Source organism: Culex quinquefasciatus, chromosome 2, assembly GCF_015732765.1.
Source record: "Culex quinquefasciatus strain JHB chromosome 2, VPISU_Cqui_1.0_pri_paternal, whole genome shotgun sequence".
In the NCBI taxonomy this organism is placed as follows: Eukaryota; Metazoa; Arthropoda; class Insecta; order Diptera; family Culicidae; genus Culex; species Culex quinquefasciatus.
Genome location: NC_051862.1, coordinates 169,086,722 through 169,110,614, shown reverse-complemented (window position 1 = coordinate 169,110,614; position 23,893 = coordinate 169,086,722). Strand labels below are relative to the sequence as shown.

Here is a 23,893-nt window from a genome sequence, read left to right as displayed (position 1 = left end):
TAAGATCAAACAAATCACAATCTTTTTTCTTATTTTTTTTTTAAACAAAAAAAAAACGGGACGAATATATACATAAAAAAATCTGAAACAAAAAAAAAGATTTTTGCTTTGGGTTAACGCAATTTTTCTATATGTGCCAAAATCATAAAAAAGTTAAAAAATATTTTCATTGAGTTGAATTTAATGCACACAGTTTATGAGCACAGTTTCGAAAAAAAATCAAATCATAATCAACCAAATGAAAATGATAATTTTACATTGAAACAAAAATATGACCAAAAATCGCTTTTTCGACACTCGACAGATTCAGATTCAGGGGCCAAAATTACATGGAAAAACATATATTTGAACAAATTTCTAAATTCGTTAGGGTGATCCCAAAAGGTTTTCCCTTGAAAATTATACTTTTTCAAATGGCGATATCTCGAGTTTAAAAAAAACACCCCTGAGATGGCGCTTAAAATTTGGCTTGCGCCTTTGCGAGATATTTAAGTTTTGAATTTGCATCTTTTTTTACCTTAAAATCGCTGTAACTTTTGACCCTTAAGTCCAAATTGACTTGTCAAGAAATAAAAAAGTTTGGGTTTTTAGAGCTCTGAAAGTGCCCCGAATACCACTTTTCTCTAAAACTTGACCCTGAATTGCCACGTTCAAAAAACGGATTTTTGAAGGTTTGCTCAGATGCTTTCTAAAAAATTGGTCGTAGAAGGCGTAGATTACGAGATAGCATTTTGGTGTCTTCGACAAAGTTGTTTGGATTGGCAAGCCCAACAACTTTCTACAAGACAAAAAAATCCCAAAAATATTCCTGAAAAGTTAGATTTTGAAAATCACCCTAATAGTGAACCACCCTAATTTCCAACCAAACCAAAAGTTGCCCTTTTCCATATGCAACAACTCTTCTGAAGACACCAAAGCTCCAAAACTTCATCATTTTACGGCAAATCCATTTTCCACCTAATTTTGCGATCTGGACCACTGTGTAGTGATTATTTAAAAAATATGTAATTATAAAACAGCAATTCCCCACGAAAACAGCATGATTCGAAAAAAAAAGTTCTCCGATCGGGCTCAACATTTTTCTGGGGGTTCCTTGGCCGAAATAATTCGACCCGTATTTTTTTTTGTTTGGCCATTAGAGTGGCCTACGTCGTGTTAGGGTGGTCCGAAAAATGGCCATTTTCGTCAATTTTCGTAAAAACCACTTTTTTCAGAAACCATTCAGACGCAAAAGAAAGGTAATTAGTTTGGCTTTTGGGAAAAATAGTAGGAAGTTTCAAAAAATTAGCTTAGCATTTGAAAAGGTCGTATGAAAACTTAAAATGCTGTTTTGAAGGTCTCGGGATCAAAGAGCCTATGTCTGAAAATATTTTTACCTGAATACTCGGAAAATTTTACATAACATATCAAAAGATAGTGAAGTTATATTTCATATTTTCTGAGATACGATTTTTTAAAATAAAAACTGGGGTTTTCGACGCGCAAAAATAAGAAAATGACGAAAAAGGGAAAAAATCGACTTTTTCACTAAAACTGCGATAACTTGAAAATTTCAGCGATGACTAGGCTTAGTGATTTTTCACGCTCGAAAATAGCAAATTTCACGGGGACCTCAATTTCACAACACAAAATTTCACGCAAATTTCGCGGAACGTGAAAAATGTTAAAATAAATCTAAAAATCTTTTGTTTAAATCCCAGAAAGTACTTTTTATGCTTCATTATATATTATTCTTCAATAAACTAGAAAAATCTTCACTTAATTCTAACGTGACACAAAAAAAATCTCATAATTTTAAAAAAGGTTTCCACCTGATTTATGGATGAGCTCTATTTATATTTTAAAACAAAATGTACAGCATGCGTATTATCATTTATTGAAGTACTTTTTTAAAATTCGACTAACAATGCAAAAACATTTTCGCTGATTGGCTATTGTTTTATCAGTTTACATTTTATTGAATTTCATATCAAAGCATCTTGTCCAGCTAAAATGAGTAAAATAGTTGGAATTTTCTGCAACATTCAAAATATTTTTAAAGGATTTCTTTTTTCAAAACCTAAATTTAAAATCAATAGGCAAAAATAATATGACTTGTAACCAAATCGAAATTTTTATTCAAAATGAGAACAGAAAAGGTGGCATTTTTCTAACTTTCACGGGAATCAAGATCACCCAAATAATCAAAATTCTTTTAAAATTAAACAGGACTTCGAAAAAATCTAAAATGTTTTTAAAAGGTGATTTCAAAGATAAGGAATGCTCTTCATTTAATTTCTAATAAAATAAAGCTTATTTCTATAATATTTTTTTTGAAATTTTACATTTCAAATAAAATATAAGTAAATTTTTTACTAAGGCGAAATTTTTTTTCAAAATTTTGTTAGTTCCTAAAAAACTGAAATATCTAAACAATTCCTTAAATTGTTCCTATCAAGCTTTTCACTTGAAAACTTATAAAATTTACTTAAATAGTCTTTATAGTTGAAATAACGTCATGATTCGAAATCCGGACACTTAGTAGCATGTCATTTTCGTTATAGCTGACAAAAAATCATGTAATAAGTTGGAAATGAAGAAATATCATCAGGATGTAGTATTAACAGTCAGTTTTAATAGAATGCATGCTAAATATGACTTTTCTAACAATTTTTCATCAGAATTTCAAAAATTAAAATGACTTGTTATGCTTCGAATCCCGGACACTGATAAAAGCTGATTCGAAATCCGGACACTCCATTTTGCTTCGAATTCCGGACACTAATTTTTTCTAATAAATCGCACAAATTTGGACTGAAATGTTAGTGAATGGCATTCTTTAGGTCTCAAATAAGCTGTTAACATTAAAACAATCGATAGTTTATATAAAAATTTGCTAGAATTTAAGGAAATCGAAACCATAAATTTCTGCATTGCCTTCCCGGTGCTTCGAAAGCCTATGAAATGTTTCAAGTGAAATGTTTCGCATTTTTGGTAAACTTAAAATTTTATTGTATTTAATTGTTTTGGCATTAACTACAGCGTTCAAACAAACTTTAAATGAAAGTTGTTGTTGGAATTCATCAAACAACACAGTTTTGACATTCATAATGCGAACTTATATCCAAATAATTGACAAAACAAGATGAAGTGTCCGGGTTTCGAAGCGTCCGGGAATTCGAATCATTACGTTATTGATGTTAATATTTGAAGAAAACAAAATTGATAAAATTTATAAATTTCAAGAAATTCACACCGTCCGCGAAATCATCAAAATTCACTTACCCTATAAATATCAGTATACATAAATATTAGTAATTGAACAAGGGTATTACCTCGCTGAATTCTAAAGTATATAGAATTATAATTCTTTAAATTATTGTTATTCCTATTTGAGTCTGATAAAATATTTTGAGAAAAATCGTGACAGTTTCACACAAACAAACATAATTTCACGGGATTTCACGGAAAAAGACAAATTTCGCGGATTTCACGCTGTCCGCGAAATCGTGAAAATTCACTAACCCTAGCGATGACCTATACATGTTAGGGTACCAAAATTTTGAAATTGAAATACGCAACTTTGCATACGTTTTTGTATTTTTGAACTTTGATTTTTGTATTTTTTTTAATACTTTAAAAAAAATTTCGTGTTTGGTTTTTGTATTTTTTTTAGTTAATATAAACAAAAATTAAAATATGTATTTTTGAAATAAAATTTAAGAATTTATTTGATTTTTTTATTTTTTTTGCCTTTCTTACTAAAGAAAGGTATAGGTTTTACTTTATTTAATACATTTTTTAAAAAGTGAATATATTGTTCATAAGAGTTTGTTTATGTTGAAATACTTTAATTTTTCATTATTTTTTTAAACTTTTATACTACCCATGTTCGCATAAATGTCCCATATGCAAAAACAGCAAGCTGAGAAAAACGCAATTGAAGTTTGTCCCATACATAAGGCTACGTGTTAAGTTTTCGCGAAAAAAACTGGATTTTCTCCTGATTTCTAGAACAAAGGGACCATCCATAAACCACGTGGACACTTTTTTGGAAATCTGTGGACAATTGTCCATACAAAAAAATATCTTTTTTGTATGGACCGTGGACAATCGCCATACCCCCCCCCCTCCCCCCCTCCCCCCCCCTGAAGTGTCCACGTGGTTTATGGATGGTCCCAAAGTACTGGATGTTGTAGGCCCTTTTGAAAGAGCACACGATTTTAAACCAAACTGCATCAATAACTCAAAAACCATGAAAATGCATATGGGACATTGATGTGATCAGTATAGCTTTTTGAATTGTTTTGATTTTTTTTTTAATTTCACATTTTATTTTTGTGCATACTTGATTTATTCGAAGACCTTGGAAAAAATTCACATCGGATAATCAAATCACGAAAAAAAACATGTTTTTGTCTTATTTAAGATTGTCAAGTTGTTTAAGTGTGACCCCTAAAGTGATTCAGAATTTTTTAATCCAAAATGGCGTAATTGAAACATTGTAAAATGCATTTTTAATTTATTAGGCAACCAACAACTCAAATTTGACTAAAATGGGATCGCAGAACTCGAATTTGATATTAAATAAAAGAAAAGAAAAAAGTTGCTCATAATTCGATTATCCGAAATACCATAAAAGAGCAATTCCAGCTCAAATCAGGAATTTTTCTGGTACTTTTGTACCCGACCCTCTCCGATTTCAATGAAACTTTGTAGACATGTTATCCTAGGCCTATATAAGCCATTTTTGTGTATATGGAGCCAATAGTACTCGAAAATAACATTTGAGAAGGGCGTAAGGTATTAAAATATTTTTGTATTTTGTAATTTAAAAATTACTGTATCTCGAAGCTGTTGCGTCGTATCAAAAAGTGGTCGAAGACAAACTTGTAGGAAATTGGACGGGCTTTCTGAAAAAAATACACTGAAACAAAAATACACGCCACATCTATGAGATTTTTTGATTTTTAAGCCTAAAACTTAAATTTAAATGTGATGTCACGATTTTTTTTCGTTCAAAATTTTTGAGAAAATAGCCTAAAATGTTACCAAAAGACTGACGAAAAATGCAGGATGGTATGTCTCTCCTAAAAAAAATACAAAAATCATATATTAAAACTGATTTTTTGAAAAGTGGTCTAAACGTCAAATTTTTTCAAACCCGGTAGTAGGAATCGATTCTCCAGACAATTTTACATAAAAGTCTCCATATTGACCATTGCCCTATGTCCAATCCTTGCGAAGATACAGCGGTTTTAAAAATAAAAATGTTGAAAAAACGGGATTTTTGATGGTTTTTGGCAATTTCTATATGACAGACTTGGTTTTTCAGTCTCGTAAATATTTTTACCGAAAAGCTCGTCCAATTTCCCATAAGTTTGCCTTTGACAGCATTTCAATTGGATGTAAGGGCTTACAGATATAAGCTTAATTACATTGCTTATAACTGAAAATAGAATATTTTTTTTTCAGTGTGGTAGAAACCAAGATAGTAAATTTAATTACGCAAATACAAAAACGATATAAATCAAAAAGCTGTCAAAGGTAAACTTATGAGAAATTGGACGAGCTTTTCGGTAAAAATATTTACGAGACTTAAAAACCAAGTCTGTCATATAGAAATTGCCAAAAACCACCAAAAACCGTTTTTTCAACATTTTTATTTTTTAAACCGCTGTATCTTCGCAAGGATTGGACATAGGACAATGGTCAATATGGCGACTTTTATGTGAAATTGTCTGGAAAATCGATTCCCACTACAGGGTTTGAAAAATTTTGACGTTTAGACCACTTTTCAAAAAAACAGTTTTAATAAATGATTTTTGTATTTTTTTAGGAGAGACATACCATCCTGCATTTTTCGTCAGTCTTTTGGTAATATTTTAGGCTATTTTCTCAAAAAATTTGAACGAAAAAAAATCGTGACATCACCTTTAAATTTAAGTTTTAGACTTAAAAATCAAAAAATCTCATAGATGTGGCGTGTATTTTTGTTTCAGTGTATTTTTTTCAGAAAGCCCGTCCCAATTTCCTACAAGTTTGTCTTCGACCACTTTTTGATACGACGTAACGGCTTCGAGATACAGTAATTTTTAAATTACAAAATACAAAAATATTTAAATACCTTATGCCCTTCTCAAATGTTATTTTCGAGTACTATTGGCTCCATATACACAAAAATGGCTTATATAGGCCTAGGATAACATGTCTACAAAGTTTCATTGAAATCGGAGAGGGTCGGGTACAAAAGTACCAGAAAAATTCCTGATTTGAGCTGGAATTGCTCAAAAGCCTTATTTTTTAAGTTCTTTTCAAATGATTAATCTCAAAATACTATTTTTGTTCGTATATTTTAGTTTTATGTATATTGGAACCGAAAATGTCCACGCCAAGCCAAGGAAAAAATTTGAATGCGTGTTTCGGAGATTTTTGGATGTCTGCTCTTGTTTACGAGAGTAAGCATGATCCAAAATTTAAAAAAAGGTCAAAATTCTTAATTCGACAATCTAAAAATTAAAAAAATCAAGGAATTCCAAAATTCTTAAATAAAAAAAAGCTTTTAATGATTTTTATTTCAATCAAGTGCATTTTTGAAAATCTGAAAATATTAAAATCTTGTCTAAGATTTTTTAAATTTTGTAGAAATTCGCTTCGCTAGGAGACGGTGATTTTAGCGGGTTGCAGACTGGATTTCGCGATGTGATGTGATGATTGTCTAAGCCCAGGTTGCCTAGGAATTGATAATTGGAAATGAAACCAATTCCACCTGAATCAGATTCTCACCACCATGACAGCTGACCATTGCCGATCGCTCCCATGTCAATATATTGTGGAAATTGAAAAAAAAAAAGATTTTTTCGATTTTTTTATTTCAGGATTCAAACATTTTTTATTGGTATCTGAAAAAAAAGTTTTTTTTTTTAATGTTAATAGACTTGATTTTTTAATTCTTTGTTTTTTTTTTAGTTTTCAAATTCTCCAATTTTATTGTCATTTTTAATGATTTTTAGTGTATTTTTATTATTATTGTTTCATTTTTTTTTTAAACCTTTTTGTTTTATTCTAGTACTTAACTGCCGTTTCACGCATAATTGTCCCATGTTCAAAAAAGTGCAACTAAGAAAAAGGTGAGTGAAATTGTTCGACCGTTTTTTGTGTTTCTACGCATAATTGTCTCGTGGGTCCCATTTCACCCCATAAGTCCCTAATCATCCCAGTAAGCAGTTTATCACTCTTGTTTGTAATCGTCTTAAGTTCTTATAAAGTTAGTGTATTTAAATTTTTAATAATTTTAGTTTCGTTAGAGCTTTTTATTTTGTAATCTCTTGATGTTTTTTTTAAATTTTTTTAAACGTTTTGAATTGATTTGAATTTTTTAACTTTTTTTTAATTTTCGAATTCATTGGATTTTTATATTTTTTTGTGCATATTAGAATTTTTTTATTTTTTTTAGTAAAAAAGATAGTGTTCAGATTTTTTTAAATAAATTTTGTTAATGTGTTTTGTTAAATTTTAGGATCTGGTATTTTTTTAAATAAATTTTTGGCTTTTTTTTTATTTTTTCGATTTTTTTAAATAAACTTTTTAACTTAAAAAATGAGTTTCAACTTTTTTCGTTTATTACAAGAGCAAAACGAATAGCTATGTGAAATCCGGCTAACCATCAGGTGCAAATTTGAGTTGGTGTTTGCCCACATCTGTGGAGACACCACTACACAAACAGCAAATTTTGACTATATAAGCCGAGAGCTCTACCCTGCACAATCACCAAACTCACTCCAGAGTCGTCCAAACCAACTACGATGAACAGCAAAACCGTTCTACTTCTGCTGGGCACGGCGTGCCTCTTTGCCCTGATCCACGTTTCGGCGGGAGTGTACGCCCCAGGAACCGCCAAGGTAGACGTTACCAATGGAAAACCAGGCCGCATCCCAACAGTTCCCAGCAAGATGTCCAATTTCCAAAAGGAGGTCGAGCGGATCTTCGACGCGTATAACGTTGACCCCGTTACCCGGGATCATATTCTGAATCGCATCAAGCAGCGCATGGTGGAACTGCACGTCGCGGTAGGATTCCGTTGATTTCGCCACAGCGGATGAAAGTTAATGGACAACGGCGATCAGGACAAGACACAGTAATGTTTAAGGAATTTGAAGCTTTTTGGATCAATCGGAAAATCTGGCATCTAAGTTTTATAAAAGTGTGTTCAAAGTAAACGAATTTTTATTTTTTAACAAGTAGGATGTAATAAAATCGGTGAATTCTGTGGCCATTTCAGGGTATTTTTCAAAAACCTCATGCGATCATAGTCCGTGTTCCAGGGAACAACTTTGCCGAAGAGTGCAAAAAAGTTCGTCCGCTATAGGCCCCCAAAACCAAAGCTAAAAACTCGATTCGCCACCTACATTCGAGTAGGAGAACTTTGGTGCAAGGTTACGTTTACGTTTTTGCGCGATAAGTGCAAAGGGGAGTGAAAACTATTTTAAGATTTTTTGAGAGAAAATTGATTTTTGGAATAAAATTAAGTTAACAGGAGGTAAGAAATAAAAAGTTCTATCGATTGACTTTTTGATTTTTTTGCTAAGTTGCCTTTTTCATTGAAAATTCTGAGATCCGGATTGAAAACGCGAGAATGAGGTTAGAATGCTAATTTTGAAAATCATTCCAATTAACATTTTTCAAGCAGAGCGTTGCTTTTATGGCAGAAGTGACTTTAAAAAATATTTATAAACTTTAATAATCTTCATTCTCAATTGATTATTTAGGTTTTCGTTGATTAAAACTTTTCCTTATTTTGAATCAGATAATGAACAGGTTAAATCGGACATCACAAGAATATTTTCGTTAATAACAATTAGGCTATTTATTTCTTACCTGAAAATGGTATAATTGGCTACTAATGTCGATTTTATGATGAAATAAAACAATTTCAAATTTCAAGCCAATTTACTCGCTGTTGGTTATAATGAAAACATCACCCCAAGGTTCTGCGCCCTCTAGCGGGGGGTAATTTTGACGTTTGATTGCCTATTTAGAATGTAATAGAATTTATAACATTACCGCTGAAAAAATCAAGTTTGTTTGGCAGCACCATCAGCTTGCTTGGTACACGCAAAACGGACATTAGGTATAAATTCCTAATTTTTAGTATTTTTTGAACTTATGTTCTAGCTTGTCAAATTATACCTAAAAATTAGTATTTTTTTCTTCCTAAAATTTAGGATTTTTTTAGAACACTGAAGTACTTCTTAAAAATTCCTAAATTTTAGTATTTTTTTTAGTTCTAAAATTGCGATTCACGTTTTGACAAGTCATAACAAAATAATTTCGTGGCTGTGAGTTGGTGTTCCGCAGTGCTGCTGAAAACTTAGGAACTTTGGCAAGGTAAGTTTTGTGCAGGAAGAAAAGTGGCTCTCCGGTTCTGCACGGAGAACGGAACCCGGAGCATCCTTGCCATGGCTCGCGTACTTGTGGAAGAGGAGGAGGAGGAGGACGGAACCTTCAACTCCCGGCGGAATTAAAAAAGCCGCCACTTCCCTCTCGTGCTCTGCAGGACGGATCTCGGGACGGATATTTGCGGAAGAGCTGGAAAGGGGAAGTATAAACCCCAACCGTGTAGATTGTGCGACCATGGCGATTGTGTGAATGAAAAGTTGTATCGAGTTTGAGTTTGACGAACCAATTTTTATCTTTTTGTGATTTGGTTGGACGTTGCGGGTGTGTGTATGTATGCGTTTGTGAAAGTGTTCATGTGTGTGTGTGTGTGTGTGTGTGTGTGTGTGTGTGTGTGTGTGTGTGTGTGTGTGCTCGTGTGTGCTCGTGTGTGTATGAGAGACTGAAAGTGAATGGGTGGGGGTAGACGAAGAGAAAGAGAGAAATAAAGAGAAAGTGGGAGAGAGAAGAGGAGAGGGAGAGAAAAAGTGGGAAAGAAGAAAGAAGAAGAGGGAATGAAAGAGAGCGAAAATGGGAAAGGGAGAGAAAGTAGAAAAGGGAGAGAAAGGGAGTTTGTGAGAGAAGGCTGGAGGGGAAGAGCGAAAGAAAATGTGGGAAAGAGATAGGATGAGGGTAGAGGAAGAGAGAGATAGAAAGTAAGAGAGAGAGAAAGTGGGAGTGAGAGGTGCAAAGATGAAGAAAGAGAGAGATAAGAGATATAGTTGGAGAGAGAGTAGGAGAGGGAGAGATAGTAGGAGAGGGAGAGATAGTAGGAGAGGGAGAGAGATAGTAGGAGAAGGAGAGAGAGTAGGAGAGGTAGAGAGAAGGCGGGAAAGAGAGAGGTGAGAAAATATGGGAGAGAAAGAAAGGGAGAGAGGGTAGGAGAGAAAGAGAAAAAGTTGAATTGAGAGGAAGGGAAGAGAGAGATAGCAGGGAACAGGAAGAGCGAGAAAATAGAAAGAGAGGGGAGAGAGAGAAAATTTTAAAAATCTCTAATTCCAAACAATTTAAAACTCCAAAAAATCTTATATTCTACAATTCCAAATATTTAAAGATTAAAATGTTGAAGTTGTACACATATTAAAATATTAAAATAATAAGAGATATTTAAAATAAATAAATATTGAAATATTAAAGATATATTATATAATATTATACAAAATAATAATGTTAAAATATTCAAATCATTAAATATTTATTTTAGGTACGTACATTTATGCAAAAGTTGTGTTTTATGTAAATAAAAATATTAATATCATTTAAAATTTTGTTTTTCTTCTGCCTGCATAACTCTTGGAAAATACCTAATTTAAAAATTAAAATATTGAAATATTAAAACATTAAAATATTGAAATTTTAAAATATTAAAATATTAAAATATTAAAATATTAAAATATTAAAATATTAAAATATTAAAATATTAAAATATTAAAATATTAAAATATTTAAATATTTAAATATTTAAATATTTAACTATTAAAAAATTAAAACATAAAAAAACCAAAATATTTATAAAAAAGATAAATTTAATATTAAAAATATAGATGCATTGAAAAAATAAAATATAATTTAAATTTTAATATTCATTTTTAGGTGAGAACATTTATGAAATAGTTGTGTTTGATATAAATAAAAATATTAATATCATATAAACCATTGTTTTCTTCTGCCTGCATATCTCTTGGATAATACCTAATTTGATCTTTGATTATTCTTAAGTATAAGTAATTTTCGATCCCTCACGTTTATAGAAAATACCTCAAATTTAGGTATTTATGCCTAGAAATAAGGAATAAATGGTCCGCCAACTTTGATTATACCTGATTATCAGTAATTTTGGATCCCTCACTTTTCCAGAAAATACCTCAAATTTAGATTTTTTTACCTAAAAATTTGGAATAATCATGGTCCGCCATCTCTGATTATACCTGAATATCAGTAATTTTGGATCCCTCATTTTTTCTGAAAATACCTCAAATTTAGGTATTTATTCCTAAAAATTAGGAATAATAATGGTCCGCCATCTTGGATTATACCTGAATATCAGAATTTTTGGATCTCTCACTTTTCCAGAAAATACCTCAAATTTATGTATTTATACCTAGAAATAAGAAATAATCATGGTCCGCCATCTTGGAATATACCTGAATGTCAGTAATTTTGGATCCCTCACTTTTCCAGAAAATACCTCAAATTTAGGTATTTATACCTAGCAATAAGGAATAACCATGGTCCGCCATCTTGGATTATACCTAAATATTAGTAATTTTGGATCCCTCACTTTTTCTGAAAATACCTCAAATTTAGGTATTTATTCCTAAAAATTAGGAATAATAATGGTCCGCCATCTTGGATTATACCTGAATATCAGTAATTTTGGATCTCTCACTTTTCCAGAAAATACCTCAAATTTATGTATTTATACCTAGAAATAAGAAATAATCATGGTCCGCCATCTTGGATTATACCTGAATGTCAGTAATTTTGGATCCCTCACTTTTCCAGAAAATACCTCAAATTTAGGTATTTATACCAAGCAATAAGGAATAACCATGGTCCGCCATCTTGGATTATACCTAAATATTAGTAATTTTGGATCCCTCACTTTTTCTGAAAATACCTCAAATTTAGGTATTTATTCCTAAAAATTAGGAATAATAATGGTCCGCCATCTTGGATTATACCTGAATATCAGTAATTTTGGATCTCTCACTTTTCCAGAAAATACCACAAATTTAGGTATTTATACCTAGAAATAAGGAATAATCATGGTCCGCCATCTTGGATTATACCAAAATATCAGTAATTTTGGATCCCTCACTTTTCCAGAAAGTACCTCAAATTTAGGTATTTATACCTAGAAATTAGGAATAATAATGGTCCGCCATCTTGGATTATACCTGAATATCAGTAATTATGGATCTCTCACTTTTCCAGAAAATACCTAAAATTTAGGTATTTATACCTAGAAATTAGGAATAATAATGGTCCGCCATCTTGGGTTATACCTAAATATTAGTAATTTTGGATCCCTCATTTTTTCTGAAAATACCTCAAATTTAGGTATTTATTCCTAAAAATTAGGAATAATAATGGTCCGCCATCTTGGATTATACCTGAATATCAGTAATTTTGGATCCCTCACTTTTCCAGAAAATACCTCAAATTTAGGTATATATACCTAGAAATAAGGAATAACCATGGTCCGCCATCTTGGATTATACCTAAATATAAGTAATTTTGGTCCCCTCACTTTTCCAGAAAATACCTAAAATTAAGGTATTTTGGTTCTACAATTATACCTAAAATATAGGAATTCTCGTACTAAAACGCTATTAGTAATTTTATTACTAATAGCCGATTAGTAATAAAATAACTTATTGCAGTCAGGTTCGATTATACCTAAAAATTAGGAATTTATACCTAATGTCCGTTTTGCGTGTAGCATGAGCGTCGCGACGCCTGTCTCAATCTTTTCTGCAGGAGCAGCAAGTGCTGCCAGAAGAGAGTACTTTGAAGATGATCCCAATCGATCAAAAAATTCCTTCAAATGATACAGATTTATGAATTTTTACATTCCATTTGCCGATTTCGAACACTTTTTTTTTTATTTGGCTCAAACCTTGTTGGGGACTTCCCTATGACCAAAGAAGCTTTTATGTGTTATTGGTTCACCCATACAATTTTGACAGTTTGGTACGTAAACTTGTAATGTAAACGTGTAACTTTTCAATGAATTTTCTGATCAATGTGTCTCCGGCAAAGTTGTTGGTATTGTTGAGGACTATTCATAAAAAATAGGTACACGGAAAACAAAATTTGGCGATTTTATTATTACCTTTTTTTTACAAAAAGAGAAGATCGACAGCCAGAGAGTCAACTGTATTACCTTTTTGCCTTCCTCACCTTACTGAGGAAAGGCTATAGGCAATCAAACGTCAAAATTACCCCCCACTAGAGGGCGCTGAAACTTGGGGTGATGTTTTCATTATAACCTACAGCGAGTAAATTGGTTTGAAATTTGAAATTGTTTTATTTCATCATAAAATCGACATTAATAGCAAATTATACCATTTTCAGGTAAGAAATAAATAGCTTAATTGATATAAACAAAAATATTTTTGTGATGGTCGATTTAACCTGTTCATTATCTGATTCAAAATAAGGGAATGTTTTAATCAACCAAAACATAACTAATCAATTGAGAATGTAGATTATTCAAGTGGACAATTATTTTTTAAAGTCACTTCTACCATAAAAGCAAAGATCTGCTTGAAAAATTATAATTGGATTGATTTTCAAAATTAGCAATCTAACCTCATTCTCGCGTTTTCAATCCGGATCTCAGAATTTTCAATGAAAAAGGCAACATAGCAAAAAAATCAAAAAGTCAGTCGATAGAACTTTTTATTTCTTACCTCCTGTTAACTTAATTTTATTCCAAAAGATCAATTTTCTTTTAAAAAATCTTAGAATAGTTTTCACTCCCCTTTGCACTTATCGCGCAAAACCGTAAACGTAACCTTGCACCAAAGTTCTCCTACTCGAATGTAGGTGGCGAATAGAGTTTTTAGCTTTGGTTTTGGGGGCCTATAAAATCACTCGAAAAATGAACTTTTTAATTTGACCTTGTTGACCCACCTCCACGTATACATATCGACTCAGAATCATGTTCTGAGCAAATGTCTGTGTGGATGTGTGTAGGTGGGTGGACAAAAAAATTGTCACTCGATTATCTCCGGACTGGATGAACGTATTTCGACCGTATTAGTCTCATTCGATCCGTCTTGGGGTCCCATAGGTCTCTATTTCAAATCAGCAAGTTTAGTTAAGTACTTCAAAAGTTATGCTAAAAAATGATTTTGGCGTATGTCCGGAAGATTGTAAAAAGGGTGGTTTTTGCAAGAAAACCTATCATGTTAGACATTTTCAGAAAGGTATTAAAAAGACCTTTCCAATGAACCAAAAACATTGTAGATCTGAAAGCCCTATCAAAAGTAATTATCACTTAAGTGTTATTCATACACTTTTTGGAGACCGGATCTCAGAAATTTCAATGAAAATGATGTCCGGGTCCATTATGCGACCTATCGTTAGTTAGATAATCGAAAGACCTTCCAAATGAGCCCAAAACATCCAGGATCTGACAACCCTATCAAAAGTTATTAGCACTTAAGTGTTATTTACACACTTTTTAGAGGCCAGATTCAGATATTGTGATAGAAATATTGTCTGAATCTTCCATGCGAACTATCGTTGAATAGGTTTTTTATCAGACCTTGCCGATGAGCGAGAAATATTGAAGGTCTGCGAACCCTATCAAAAGAAATGAGTAATAAAGTTGATTTGTTAAACATGTTAAGGGGGAATGTTACTATTTTTACTGAATGTATTGACTTTATGAATGTGAGGAAGGCACCAACCACCAAAAGGTGGATTAAGTAACGTTTTTTACAAAAACTCAGTTCCCCAAAATCCACATTTTTTTTTTATTTTCGAGATTTTTTGATTTGTTTTAGGGGACAAAACCTCGCAACTTTTTAGCCATAGAGAAGTATGGTCGAAAAATTTGCCACCAAATTATGATTTTTTTGAAAAAATAGTGAAGTGAAATTTCATACATAAATTTAATTAATCTAATTTGTTATGAAAAATTAAATTTGCAATCGAAAAGTATTTACACATTTTTTGCTAAAGGGCCCTGTTTTCAAAATATAGCCAGTGGAAGCTTGATTTCAGCGAAATATTTGCAGTTTTTTTAAATAGTTCTGAACTCAAGGATTTGCTTAGGATTTTTATTTTCAGAAAAGATTCATTTAGGTAAAAAGATTCATATTAGATTGAGTCATTTTATTGATGTTGAATGCACTTCAGACTGCAACCGTCTGTGAATAATAAATAAATCTGTTTTCAAGGAGATTCCAAAATTATCAGCATGTTTTTTGCCTGATTCAATGAGAAAGAGAAATCGAAAGTTTGGGAAATTCCACAAGTGCAGCTTTATTTACTTTTCACAGGCGTCGGTTAAGTTGCCGATGTTCAAAGTAAACATAATCATTCGAACAGACGAATTCACTTTTCGAAAATTTAGTTTGAACGCTTTGGTCCTCTCTAGAACATTAACAGATCAAACAGTGAGCAGGTAAAATGTAAACCTTCGAACTTTTAATAAAATTTGTATGCAAAATATAAACTAATAAAATAAAACGACAAACTTTCTACGACAACACCCCCCATCTAACCGGGTGAGTTTGAAAAACCAAATTCTCAGACCGTGTTCACCATCAAAATTCTACTCCCCAAAAAAAGAAGAAACAAACAATAATCAAGATTGAAACACTCACGGGAATGCCGCCATCGTCGCCAGCTTCGTGTACAGGTCCTTCTTGTTGTGCTTGATGCTAAAGTACTGCGGCGGCAGCAGTTTGTACTTGTGGCAAAAGTCGGGCGACTGCAGCAGATACTCCTGGCGCATCTCCTCCATGTCGGCCTTGGCGCCGACAATCAGCACCGGAATCTTGCTCTCGGCAAAGTACTTGATGTATATCCGGGCGATGTACTCGAACGACTTGGGGTTGTTGATGTCGTACACGAGACAGGCGACGTCGCAGTTGACCTCGCTGGGCTGGAGCGGGTCGAGCACCTGGCGCACGTCAATGTCCCGCAGGACGAGGTACTTTTCCTGGCCGTACACCTGGACCGTGTTGATGGCGAACGGGTTGGTGCCGCGGATCTCCTTGTCCGTTAGTTTCTGGTGGGTGGGAAATTTTAGTATTTATTTCGTTACATTCGATACTCCTACAGCACTTACCCTCATATCTTCAGCCAGAAACGCTCGACAAAAGGCCGTCTTGCCGGACCTTCGGGCCAATCACGTGGCACATGTACACCGATCGGCTGTTTTGCTTCTTGGCCAGATCGATCCGTCGCTCGCGCGTAATGTGAATCGCCGCCAGTTGGGACTCGTTTTCGTGCACGTTGAACCCGAGGTAGGCGAGATATTCCAACGTTTTGTTCAAATCGACCAGCGTCATGAGCGTCCACCGGCACATCCAGCCGTGCAGCGTAGGCCAGCCACTTTCGTTGGTCGGCACGGTGCGTTTGATGTCGGTGGAGAAGGGTGGGCAGGGGCAGGCGTTGAACACGATCCGGAACTCCTCGGGGGAGAGCGCTCCGTCACCGTCGCGATCGCTTCGTTCAAACAGCGAAACTAGAAACTGTTGTCCCCGGTGGGACAGTTCGGTGCTGCTGCCCGGCGGAATCTTCACCGGTGGGTGCAGATATTCCGAGCTCATTTCGAGGCTTTCGCTGTATCCGAAGCGACGCAGGACGGCCCACGTAGTTTCGTTCCTCCCCCGCTGGATGAAGAGACAGTGCAGAAAGAGGAAGCCTTTGAGCGTGACCGAGTCGTTGCGGATGCCGTCGGGAGTGTTCTTCATCAGGACCGCCTTCACCTCGTCGAGCACCTGCGGCTGGAGAGGCGCGTTGAAGCAACGCCGCTGGAAGTGGTTGAGCTCGTAGTCGTTCAACAGGCCGTCCCCGTCGATGTCACACACTTTAAATATCCGCACCAGCGCTTTCTTGCAGGCTTCCGTCAGCTGTAACGAAGAAATTGATTAAGACGCCTCAACAACTCGCCTAGTAGCTACTTACGTCCTGCTCTTCCATTATGTACAGGGGTGCCGTCGGATGAAGAACCGCCTTCTGCGCGTAGTAAAACATCTCCGAAATGTTGTGCAACGTTTTGGCCGAACACTCGACGCAGCTCTCGACCTCCGGGAAGTCCTCCATGATCGATAGTACGTGCTGCAACGAAACCGACCGTCAGTCTTCCCTCAACCCCTGAACAAAAAAAAAAACACAAACTCACATCAATGGTGGAGTAGTCGATCAGGTCAACTTTGTTGCCCACCAGCACCACCGGTTTGCGCTGCTCGCCGGAACTCTCCCGCACCAGCGGCAACCAGTGGGACGTGATGCGGTCGAGGGACTCGTCGCACTCGACCGAGTACACGATGCAGACAACGTGCGCCTTCTGGACCTCCTCGGCGAGCGCCTCGTCCGACTGTTCGGCAGCTGAGGGGTTGGAAAGGATTATTGTATTTTTTTAGGTCGAGCTTGAAAGAAAATTGAATCGTTTAAAAAATATTTTACTCTTTTTATTTGAGGCCTTTTGGTAATAACAAGAATTGCAAGAAAATCAGATTGGTATATCGCGAAATAACGATTAAAAGTTATTGTTTTTCAGCACGTTCTACAATTTAGGTTCAATTTAGGACAACGAATATCCAAACTTTTCCAAAAGTGGACCCCTGCTAATTTAACATAAACATACAATAAATGCTTGTTGTTATCAACCTATTTGCATATATTTCAATCATGAGTATAAATATACCTGTTGTCATGTTTAATGTACTAACGTTGCTGAAACTGTTAGAACTTACAATTAATCAAACTGCTTAACTGAAGCTTAAGAGCGAGTTTTTTACCAATGTGTAACAGGTCGTATCGAGGTGCTCCGATTTGGATGAAACTTTCAGCGTTTGTTTGTCTATACATGAGATGAACTCATGCCAAATATGAGCTCTCTACGACAAAGGGAAGTGGGGTAAAACGGGCTTTGAAGTTTGAGGTCCAAAAAACATAAAAAATCTTAAAATTGCTCGCGTCTGCGTAAAACTTCATCAATTTCAACACTCTTAGATGCATTCGAAAGTCTTTTGAAGCACTTCAAAATGAGCCATAGACATCCAGGATTTGCTTAACTCTTTCTCATAGCTTTTGCAAATTACTGTTAAAAATGGATTTTTTTAAAACCTTAATATCTTTTTGCAACAGCCTCCAACACTCATATTCCCATAGGTCAAAAGTTAGGGAATTTCATGGACTATAAGCCTACGGTAATAACTTTTTGGCCAATCGCAGTTTTTCTCATAGTTTTTCGATTTTTCTGTATCAAACATTTTACAACGTTGGTTTTTGCCCTGTAGGCTTCCATAGCGGCACTTTTTAGTCTCATTTTTGTCATATTCGGAATCCTCGGAAAATTTCACGTAAGTTAGAAGTATTGGAGTTGTTAATTTGATTGAAAAAAATTCCATTTAGAATGAATTAAAATATTTTTTAACAATTTGTTGAATTGGGGGTAAAACAGGTTTTCGCCTACTTGATACAGCATTTGACGTATTGATCACAGGGTAAATAAGATCTATTTCTTTTTTCAAAAATGTTTTATTTAATAATTTTTTCAATCAAATTTACAACTCCAATACTTCTAACTTACGTGAAATTACGAGGATTCCGAATATGACAATAATGAGACCAAAAAGTGCCGCTGTGGAAGCCTACAGGGCAAAAACTAACGTTGTAAAATGTTTGATACAGAAAAATCGAAAAACTATGAGAAAAACTGCGATTGGCCAAAAAGTTATTACCGTAGGCTTATAGTCCATGAAATTCTTTGACCTATGGGAATATGGGTGTTGGAGGCTGTTGCAAAAGATATTAAGGTTTTAAAAAATTCATTTTAACAGTAATTTGCAAAAGCTATGAGAAAGAGTTAAACAAATCCTGGATGTCTATGGCTCATTTTGAAGTGCTTCAAAAGATCTGCATCATTGGATTGATGATTTTACGCAGACGCGAGCAATTTTAAGATTTTTTATGTTTTTTGGACCTCAAACTTCAAAGCCCGTTTTACCCCACTTCCCTTTGTCGTAGAGGGCTCATATTTGGCATGAGTTCATCTCATGTATAGAAAAACAAACGTTGAAAGTTTCATCCAAATCAGAGCACCTCGATACGACCTCTAAAACAAACCGAGCAATATTTACAAAAACTGCCTCTTAATAATTTAAGTTTGAAATGGTATTTTATGAGGATAAATCAATATCAAATCATTTGTTTTGAAAACAAACCTGGAGTTATTTTTGAAAAGGTCCGATAAACAAAATTTTCAGTTTTTGCTTTTTGGGTGTTTTTTAATACCCCTGAATCAAGGCGGTTTCAAAAACACTCAAAAAGCAAAAACTGGATATTTTGTTTATCGGACTTTTTCAAAAAAAAAAAAAAACTCCAGAAACATGCGTGGTTTTCTTAGCAACTGTAAACAAATCTATTGTTTTGTTTTGGTTAACTATTTAAGTAGTTGTCATGGATATTAGCATCAAAATTATTTTTTTAATCATTTTTATGCTCAGAGTGGTTTTTGACACGTTTTCTATGATATTTTTTGGAAATAAATGTGTTCAAAAGTCTGTTAGGTTTTCACTGCCCATGTTCGCATAAATGTCCCATATGCAAAAACAGCAAGCTGAGAAAAACGCATTTGAAGTTTGTCCCATACATCCCATACAGGCTACGTGTTAAGTTTTTGCGAAAACACTGGATTTCCTCCTGATTTCTAGAACAAAGTACTGGATGTTATAGGCTCTTTCGAAAGAGCACACAATTTAGAATCAAACTGCACCAACAACTCGAAATCGATGAAAATGCATATGGGACATTTATGCGATCAGGGGCAGTTCAGTTGTTTTAAGCCACATCTGTTAACAAAATTTATTTGTTAACAATGAAAGGTTGGCAAATGTCCTCTTTTAGTCTTTATATCTATCATTAGACCCACACCATAAGCATAAGCATAAGCATAAGCATAAGCATAAGCATAGGTGCCCACCCGCAGTTGCTACTCCGTTATTGACCAGGACCTCCAGAAGTTACATCCACGAGCCGTGGAAGATAAGTGGGAGCTATCTTTCCTCGCTTCGCAACTTCTCAAAGGCCCCTATCATGCTGATCAATACCGGCGCCGGCCACGACCAGTGGTAGGGTCACGGGGAAGTGGATGGGAATGTTAGTCCGATACTTGAGTGATAGAGACCGCCCAATCGACTGCTTCTCCGACAAAGTATCACATGAGTTTTGAGGGGTTAGTAGATGGGTATGAGGTCAGGATTCACGAGTGGCAGTGATGTGACCATGAGCATTTGGTTTATCGGTTGAAATTTTAAATCTTAGGCAGCCGGCTGCGGAAAGATAAATAATTGATTATTTAAAAGTTTGTTTTAATCGAACGCGTGCCAACCGAGCGGTAGTGCTATGGGCTGGACTTATCAGTATATTTTTACTGTTGGTACAATTAAGATAACGCGAGCAAATGTCAAAAATAGTAGATGAGTTAATACTAAAGCTGCCAGTTGGAATAAATTATTACGATTGTTGTTAAAATAAACGAAACGAAAACAGGACACCACGTAACCGATTGTAATGAAATTAAAACAATAACTTAAACGAACTTAACCGGCGGCGTGCCTTCCTATCAACGATGATAAAAGAAGGACTTATAAATTTAAAATATAAAAAGACTCCAAAAAATACGTTGCATAGTAACCGCGAAGTCCCGCTACTCACAATCGAATCCGAAAGATAGCTATCTAGAATTTTAAATATAGTATTAATTCGACCACGATCTTCCAGAAATTCTTCGTCGGCGTGCCTTCCGATCAACGGTGATGTAAGAAGGGCTTTATTCATTAAAATGATTTTATATCATAAGCCTTAAAACATATTCGTCGGCGTGCCTTCCGATCATCGATGATATAGAAAGGACTTAATCCAGCAATACGACTTGCTTGTCTCGAAAAAAAAAGAATTCGGATCGTTTCTATCGAAAACTATGTAAAGAGGACAAAAATAAACTCATTGACCAACGAACGCGCGAACTAAAAATAAAGAAAAAAGAAGAAGAAGAAGACCAATCACCCCATGCACACAAACAACGACACAAAAGAGATGAAAACAACACGAATCAGAAGAAATCCAATCACCCCATGTACACAAGTAGCGACACAAAAGAGACGGAAAATAACCCGAAAAAAAACAGGACTGCGCATCCACACAGGCACCGCACTACTGATGCCATTATTTAATTATAATGACCAATCACCCCATGCACTCGAACAGCGACATAAAAGAGACGAAAAATAACACGAAAAAACAGGACTGAGCGTCCACACAGGCACCGCACTACTGATGCCATTATTTAATTATAATGACCAATCACCCCATGCACTCGAACAGCGACATAAAAGAGACGAAAAATAACACGAAAAAACAGGACTGAGCGTCCACACAGGCACCGCACTACTGATGCCATTATTTAATTATAATGACCAATCACCCCATGCACTCGAACAGCGACATAAAAGAGACGAAAAATAACACGAAAAAACAGGACTGAGCGTCCACACAGGCACCGCACTACTGATGCCATTATTTAATTATAATGACCAATCACCCCATGCACTCGAACAGCGACATAAAAGAGACGAAAAATAACACGAAAAAACAGGACTGAGCGTCCACACAGGCACCGCACTACTGATGCCATTATTTAATTATAATGACCAATCACCCCATGCACTCGAACAGCGACATAAAAGAGACGAAAAATAACACGAAAAACAGGACTGAGCGTCCACACAGGCACCGCACTACTGATGCCATTATTTAATTATAATGACCAATCACCCCATGCACTCGAACAGCGACATAAAAGAGACGAAAAATAACACGAAAAAACAGGACTGAGCGTCCACACAGGCACCGCACTACTGATGCCATTATTTAATTATAATGACCAATCACCCCATGCACTCGAAAAGCGACACAAAAGAGACGAAAAATAACACGAAAAAACAGGACTGAGCGTCCACACAGGCACCGCACTACTGATGCCATTATTTAATTATAATGACCAATCACCCCATGCACTCGAACAGCGACATAAAAGAGACGAAAAATAACACGAGAAAACAGGACTGAGCGTCCACACAGGCACCGCACTACTGATGCCATTATTTAATTATAATGACCAATCACCCCATGCACTCGAAAAGCGACATAAAAGAGACGAAAAATAACACGAGAAAACAGGACTGAGCGTCCACACAGGCACCGCACTACTGATGCCATTATTTAATTATAATGACCAATCACCCCATGCACTCGAACAGCGACACAAAGAGACGGAAAATAACACGAAAAAACAGGACTGAGCGTCCACACAGGCAACGCACTACTGATGCCATTATTTAATTATAATGACCAATCACCCCATGCACTCGAACAGCGACATAAAAGAGACGGAAAATAACACGAGAAAACAGGACTGAGCGTCCACACAGGCACCGCACTACTTCTATCATTAGACCCACACCATGCATCAAAACATCAAATATCGTTTAAATTTGATGTAAAAATAACAGCTTTCCTATAGTGGACCCAGGTCCATAACTGGCAAAAAACACGTTTTTTTCTCAAGTGGCTGTTTTTCTGCCCAAAAGCAAATAAATTATGAAACTCTTGGGGCAGAGGTGGAAATAACACGTCTAGCGTGGGTTACGGTTAAGAACAGAATGAAACATTTTTATTGAGCTGCCAGGTAACTATCAAACAAATACAAATCCATAGGTTGCTTGATCATCTCCAACACTCCTCCTCAACCTAGGGATGCTGCAGACCAAGTTGATCTCGGCAGATCTCCATCTTCGTACGGCACAGCGGTTTGATTAGTCCATCCGCTGTTTGCTCCTCGCTCCTTACGTAGTCCACGACAACCTCGCCTTTCTCCAGTGCGTCCCGGATGAAATGGTGGCGTATGTCGATATGCTTCGTCCTCGGATGATAGCCACCGTTCCGTGCGACCGCGATCGCACTTTGGTTGTCGCAGTGGATCGTAATCGCCTCCTCCGACTCGATACGTCCCCGCAACCGGCGCCACCAGAGCGCCTCCTGCACCGCAGCCGACAACGCCATGTATTCGGCCTCGCAGGTCGAGAGTGCAACGGTCTGTTGCCTCTTGCAGCTCCAGGACACGGCTCCACCTTGGGCGGTGAACACGTACCCCGTGATCGACTTCCGGTCCTCCAGATCAGCAGCCCAGTCGGCGTCCGAAAAACCTTCGATCTTCGAAGCTCCTCCTTTCGTGTAGGTCAGACGAAACTTCGAGGTCCCGCGCAGGTAGCGGAACAGATGCTTCACACCACACCAGTGCTTCTCACCTGGGTTCGAGTTGAAGCGGCTGAGGATGTTGACCGCGTAGCAGATGTCCGGTCTGGTGCTCTGGGCCAAGTACATCAGGCACCCAACGGCTTCTTGGTACGGCACGGACTTCATCCTCTCCTTCTCTTGATCAGTCGACGGGCACGCGTCGCGTGTCAACTTCTCGCTCACGTTCATGGGCGTACTGACGGGCTTGCAGTCCGTCATCTGGAACCGACTCAGGATCGCTTCCACGTACTTCTCCTGGTCCAGGGCAATCTTGTCCTTGCTCCGGCTCACCCGGATTCCTAGAACGTATTTCGCAGGTCCGATGTCCTTCATCTTGAACTCGCGGCTGAGTTGGGCCTTGATCTCCGTCTTCCAGCGGTCACAGTTTCTTGGGGCAGAGGTGGAAATAACACGTCTAGCGTGGGTTACG

The 23,893-nt window shown here is 36.1% G+C and overlaps 1 protein-coding gene across 1 annotated transcript in view; it reads right to left on the bottom strand.

Annotated features, from left to right (window-relative positions):
* Nucleotides 1-23,893, bottom strand: part of LOC6031373 (mitochondrial Rho GTPase) — a 38,379-nt gene that overhangs the window by 1,555 nt on the left and 12,931 nt on the right. The window contains 5 exon segments of the mRNA XM_038252341.1: nt 15,759-16,165; nt 16,226-16,274; nt 16,276-17,012; nt 17,068-17,220; nt 17,285-17,490. Of these exon segments, the coding sequence (XP_038108269.1) occupies nt 15,759-16,165; nt 16,226-16,274; nt 16,276-17,012; nt 17,068-17,220; nt 17,285-17,490 (1,552 nt within the window).